This window comes from Perissodus microlepis, chromosome 22 (assembly GCF_051167445.1).
Source record: "Perissodus microlepis isolate ML-2025 ecotype Zambia chromosome 22, ASM5116744v1, whole genome shotgun sequence".
In the NCBI taxonomy this organism is placed as follows: domain Eukaryota; kingdom Metazoa; phylum Chordata; class Actinopteri; order Cichliformes; family Cichlidae; genus Perissodus; species Perissodus microlepis.
In genome coordinates, this window is record NC_140481.1 from 17,759,695 (window position 1) to 17,765,729 (window position 6,035).

Sequence of the window (6,035 nt, forward strand, 5' to 3'; positions counted from 1 at the left end):
GACAGCAAAGAAATAAAAGAGTCAGAGTTACACAGGCGACCGGGCCGACTATTTGGGGCACTGTGCTGAGAACAGAAGGTGCAGCTGGTGCAAGCTGAAATGATGGCAAAGAGACAAAAACCTTTGATGCGCACTTCCTTTCTCACAGGTTCCTGCTCCCTCTCTCCTTTGACTCCGCCACCCCTCCCACTGCTTTCTTCGCCCTTTTCTCTTCATCTGCTACCCAATACTCCATCCCTCCTTACTTTCCTCCTTCATCCTCTTCCAACCTTTCCTCCCTCCTTTTTCCCTCCTCTAGTTCCCACGGAGCACATGGGGCCAGGCAGGCTGCTATTGTCCAGGATATCCCCTCCTTGTTAATGGTTTCCTGTGCACACACAGAGGACTGCTGAGAGAAACAAGCAGCCTCATCTGATACCAGGCGTCGCCATGTACTGCACACACACACACACACAAACAACTGGAGGCATCAACAAGCAAACACACGTACCATACCACACCAAAGCACATTCACACCACAATGAATAAAATCCCAGCACACTTGAACAAATACGCAGGTGATTTATCAGAACTCTTTTTTTATTGCAAGGAACTTGTTGTTACCACCAGCAAGACCTTTGAAAAGCAGGCAAATCTGATTTGTCAGCGCTTGCTTGTGTTTTGTACAACCATGAAATGCACACAGTCACAGTGAGGTTTGCTAGGAGACACCAAAACATCACCTGGAACTAAAGCAATTGCATTTAGAAATTTGTCTACAGGTTTTGGAAATGTAATGATTTTATTTACTTTTTATTTACTACAACTGTTCTTACAGACGGAGATGAGCTTCCTGTTGGTAACTTCTGATTCTAAACGCTGATGCAAAAAAACTTTTGAGACTAGGTGATAAGAAGAAAAAAAACAGCCTAACATCTTTTACATTAGGAAGAAGCGGGAACTTTGCTATAGCTGTTAAAAAGCTGTTAATCAGTTGATTGTTAAGGACAGGATTTACTGTAGAGAGGAAGTTTAAGTTGAGGGAAGCGAGTTTAAATAACAACGCTTTACATGAACACTGGAGGCTGTGGGTAAATCACATTTAGCTTTGTTTTAACCAAGCTGGTAGCTGACGTCTGCTCCCACTATCAGTCAGACGAGCACCTGGTTTTGGTTATTCCACCCCATAAAATGTTGTAAATAGGGGGTGACTCTCAATCCCCTGTAACTGTGGTACCAACACCCGAGTTCCAGGGTGAAAGTGTCCCCCCCCTTTCACCCAGGAACTCGACAGGCAGGGGCTGCTTGACCATCTGGAAAAGCCATTCCTGATAGACTGACTACAGTGGGTGAAACTTCTAAAAGGGGTGGGCAGGAACAGAGATCAATCAACATAGTAAATCACACTTGTTGCTTTTTAGTCACGGTCTCCCTCGTCACTGATTTTTTCTTCTCCTCTATACAAAGAACAACAACAAAAAAAAACCATTACAGACGATTAAAAAACAAACAAACCTATAACTAGGTATATCCTCTGTGGGATGTCATCATCATCATCACCATCATAGAAAAAAATAGCACTTTCTTAGCAGGAAAATAAAGAATTTGAGTCCTTGAGTCCAGCTCAGCTGGGAAGTGAGTCGAGTCTGTACGCAGATTGAGTTTTCATTTTAGTCAGAAAGCTCCTATCTCCATACCCCAGGGTCTGTAGGGTTTGGCCACGCTGGAGTTCTGGGTCGGGGGGCTGATGGCAGTAGTGGGTGAGATGAGGGGGAAGGTGCTGAAGGTGAAGGGGAACGCCGAGAGAGAGGAGAGGAGTGGAGGGGAGAGCTTGGAGGCCGATGAGGGGACCAGAGCAGGATGCAGGACGGTGGTGGGAGCGGCAGTGGTGGAGGGAATCCTGATCGGACCTTGATCGGAGTGTGGGGTGACGCTGCCGCTGCGCCTGCCCGGGATGTGAGTCTCTGCAACCAGCGCGGAGGATGACGGCGAGGAGGAGGACGGCGATGAATTGGAGGTGGATGACAGAGGAGTTTGTGGGCTGCTGGTGGTGCTGCGGGGTAGAGGCGCCAGCGGTGCACCCTGTTGGTGCTGGAGGAGGAGGGGGTGTGTGAGGTGGGCAGCGGGGGATCCAAAAGCAGAACCCCACGCCAGGTGACTCAGGCCGGAGTGAGCCTCACGCTGACTGGCGTAGTTGTTGAGGTGGGAGACTAGACGGATCCGCAGAGGGTCTGCGCTGTCCAAGCCTTCGATTATGCTCAGATAACGAGCCGTCTCAGCCAGGCACTCCCTGAAACCCAAACCACGGTAGTCCATCGCGAGGGCGTGGGCGTCAAAGTAACCTGAAGAAGACAGTAAATTAGACTCCTCTGAACTTTAAAAAAAAGAAACTGTTATGAACCATTGAGCCCTTGCTTTTGGGATAATGACATATCAATCACACACAAAAAACAGACTACTTCCACTGCTGATCTGGTCAGACCAGCTATGTGTGCCTCATTTAAACATATTTAAAATTAATAAGCGTACCTTTGCCTCCAGCAGCATGAAGCATCTTCAGATGATCAACAGTCATCTGCAAAATCTCTGCTTTCTCCAGCTTGGCTGAACCCTTCAGGGAGGAAAGAAAATGGAAAAGATAAGATTTTAACAATCCAACAGATTTTAGGTAAACAGTGAGCTTTCATGAGTGTTAACTGCTCATTAGGCTGGGAGACTTTGCGTACTTGTTTCTCGTAGGCGCTGGGAACCAGCCTGCGGAGCTCGCTGAGGCTGTTATTGATTCTGTCACGGCGTCGCTTCTCAATAATCTGAGAAAAGATCATTAAAGATTAGAGATGAGACCTGCTAAATGTGACATTTGGTGACAAACGAGGTCAAGAAAGATAAATTCACTTACTCCTCGACGCCTTTTCCTCGCCTGCACCTGAGTGGACGTTGAGGGAGACATGGAGCCGAGAGGGGAGCTCATATTCCTGAAAGAAGGTGGAACGGGGAGGTTTGGTCAATATCCGCACAGTGAAGTTTTACAGAGATATTCACAAACTTGAACCACTTTAGAGGAAGGAAACACTTCAGGGCCAAATGACTTACCCATTCTCATCTGCGCTCTCCTTCTCCACTTCAATAGTTTCATCCAGCTCGCTGTCCGAGGAGCTAAAATCGTGATTCCTCTTCATTTTGATTCGTGCGCAGTAGTTCCTTCAGTGCGTCAGCTTTGTGAGCCAAACTCGATTCTGCCCAGGTTTGCCCGGAGCGCCTCTGTTTGAAGCGCTCAGCTTTCCCACGGTGTCATTTCAACGGTGCTGTCGGGCAACAGGGGCGGTGACCGGCGCCAAATCAGCCAATCAAAAAGCTGTCTCGGGTTTGAGAGACGGCAGTTAGCCCAAGCACGTCTTTGTGCGCGTTGAGGGCTGGGGGAGAGTTAAGATCTCCCACTCTGAGGCTGTTTCGATGCCCTGAAAAACCTTCAGTACTTTTCACCTGTAACGGAAGCTTATGTAAAAAAAGAGCGGTGGGTCATGACTTAATGACCATGACTGCGACTTTTACTTTTCACAATAAACAAAACTTTAAACCTTTTATGTATTTTAAAAACTGAATTTATTTATGAAGTTTAGTGATGTAAATGTGCCTGTGAACGTCCGTTGTTTAAGTGTGCTATAGGCTATAAATTAAACAGACGTGACTGACAACATAAAAAGGTTCAGGTATTTTTCATAGTGCATGTTTGGGATATATTTTATATCGTAGAACAGTTCAGTCTGCTAAATATTGAAGATTTGGGCCGACCTGCCCCGGGACTACAGATGGAAATCAGCAGTTTAGTTATAATCTTTACATTTAATATGTTTGTTACACTGATGTCCATTAACACACGTTGTTCCTGTTGAATCAATTTAATAATATTTTTCTTTAAGATCACAGACAGCCTTTGTTACCACTTTATGTTCCCCATCTTAAATACTTTCATGCTTTTTTCTTTTCATTTTTTCTGAAATCACAGCTGAGTTTTTAAAGAAAAACTGGTTTCACGACGTGATTTGGGATTTTTTTCCCCTCAATTTCAGAGTGACTGATCTTTCCAAACACGGAGGATCTTTGGAGAAACTTTGACATCGGTCCAATGGACTTTCGGTCCATGACTGTCCACCCCCCGCCCCCAACCACCCTGCTCCCGCGAGTCCGCCCCCTCCTCCCCCGTGTGTGTCCCCGGTGGTGATGAGGAGTGGCTGGCCGGCTGTCAGCACGCGCTGGCCGTGGGAAAGTTCCCTAACCGGCGCTGATAACCAATCAGAGGCCGACGGCCGGCTCCAGCGCTGGAATGAATGGAGCAATTGGTCGGGGCGACGGGCGGTCTGCGAACGAGCGTGTGAACCTGTAATCCAATACTAACTCAGCCCGGGAGGAGAGACAGGGAGCGCTGCCGCAACCAGAGGAAGCCACCAAGTCTAATCTTACCCCACAGAGAGACCTCATGCACGGTAAAGACTCCGTGGGCACTTCAAGGGCTTGTGAGAGCAGTCAGCGAGAGGCCCGTAATGCAATCAAAGCGGTTTGTCCGCTCTCCCTGGAGTTTCCATATCATCACCAGCGCACGACTGATGGCTCTTATAATGGTCACACTCCCCAAATAATTTGACAAGAGCTGCTGCTGTGTGTTTGTATATGCGTGCAGCACTCATGTAATGCATATGGAGCTGGAGCCCCTCAGGCGACGGTCTCCTGCAGGGACCGGTCTGCGGCTTATTTAAATAACAGTGCGGTGTTTTAAAGAATAGCGCACAGTGATAGACATGAAAAACGCCTGAATCATTAACAGTATATAAGAAGATGGTTGCAGTAATCATCTCTCTCATAGGCTGCAGTGGCTTTTCGCTTCTATTTCATTTCATTTGAGGAACATATTAAAGCCAAATTTTACTCCACGGTTTTATTGTTGTTCACATTTAACACCTCTTTCTAATAGTCTGTAAAGGGCATTAATAAAATGACACCACCTCAGTTTACATTAGGTCTAACCTGCCTGGTATAGTGTTAAACTCCTCAGCTATTAATGCTTCTGAGGCCTGATAATGATCCAGTAATATAATGGTTATCAAAGATGGGGCTCAATTTATTTAATGAGTATTTTTTCTCAGTATTTTACAAAATGAGTCTGCTATGACATCGAAGTCTGGTGATATACGAGTTACAGCAGAGAAACAGAAAAGAACTAAGTTTATTTTGCATTCAGCAAAAAACTTAAAATAAGTCTGTCGACCAAAACAGGCGAATCACAAAAGAGCTATTTGTTTAAAAAAAAAGTTGCAGTGCCTTTGATCATTTCTGAGTAAGCCATATTACATTTAATAAAAACTTACCTATAATTAACAGAGTAAACAAAGAACAACCTGACGTAAAATTAAATAATAAATAATAAAAGAATAAAAATACTAAATTATGAAAAAGCACACTCCCACTGCCCAGTTTGCTCATTTTAAACACGATGATGTAATGTTTATGTTTCACTGCATTTATAAGATAATCCTCAAAGACTCCTGTGTGTGATGTCACTGCAGAGGTACAGCTGGAATTATGGGAACAAACTGGTGGCAAACTGACATTTTTATCCCGGCTCGCGTTAAAAAAAAGAGAAGCCAAAATTGTCACTAAAGACAGTTTCATTTAATGCATCCTGCGAAATATCTGCACCAGGCAGCAACAGTGAAGGGCTATGAATAAAGCGAGGAAATGTGCTCTGTGAGGATGTAATGAGGAAACATAAAACCTCAATTCATCAGACTTTTTAAACATTTATTGTGATATATAAGAACGCAGTGCACCTCTACTCATTCTCCGAGGGACTGTGGGATTGTCGTTTTAATCTTCCGCTAATAAAGAGCAACAGAAAAATCCCCGTGTGTGTGTCTGTGCAGGAGCATGCCTGCACAGACACACATACACGCACAGACACACACACACACACGCACTCAGAGTAATATGGAGATCCTTATCAGTGGGAGCCGAAGGCAACCCGAGGCGTAATAGTCATCTCAGAGAGAAGGCCTGCCTTG

At 45.4% G+C, this 6,035-nt stretch overlaps 1 protein-coding gene across 1 annotated transcript; it reads right to left on the bottom strand.

The window, feature by feature from the left end:
• Nucleotides 1-561: 561 nt before the first annotated feature.
• hey1 (hes-related family bHLH transcription factor with YRPW motif 1) lies at nt 562-3,268 on the bottom strand. The gene is made up of 5 exons (XM_084920090.1): nt 3,073-3,268; nt 2,879-2,954; nt 2,706-2,789; nt 2,509-2,590; nt 562-2,321 (listed from the first exon to the last, which is right to left on the bottom strand). The coding sequence occupies exons 1-5, from the start codon at nt 3,156-3,158 to the stop codon at nt 1,654-1,656; spliced, it is 996 nt and encodes a 331-aa protein (XP_084776216.1). The 5' UTR covers nt 3,159-3,268; the 3' UTR covers nt 562-1,653.
• Nucleotides 3,269-6,035: the final 2,767 nt, after the last annotated feature.

Coding starts and splice junctions, on each gene's coding strand:
- hey1 (XM_084920090.1), bottom strand. CDS start 3,158: ATGAAGAGGAATCACGATTTTAGCTCCTCGGACAGCGAGCTGGATGAA. Junction 2,790..2,878: donor CGAGGAAAAGGCGTCGAGGA/GTAAGTGAATTT, acceptor ATCTTTTCTCAG/ATTATTGAGAAGCGACGCCG. Junction 2,322..2,508: donor TCATGCTGCTGGAGGCAAAG/GTACGCTTATTA, acceptor TGTCTTCTTCAG/GTTACTTTGACGCCCACGCC.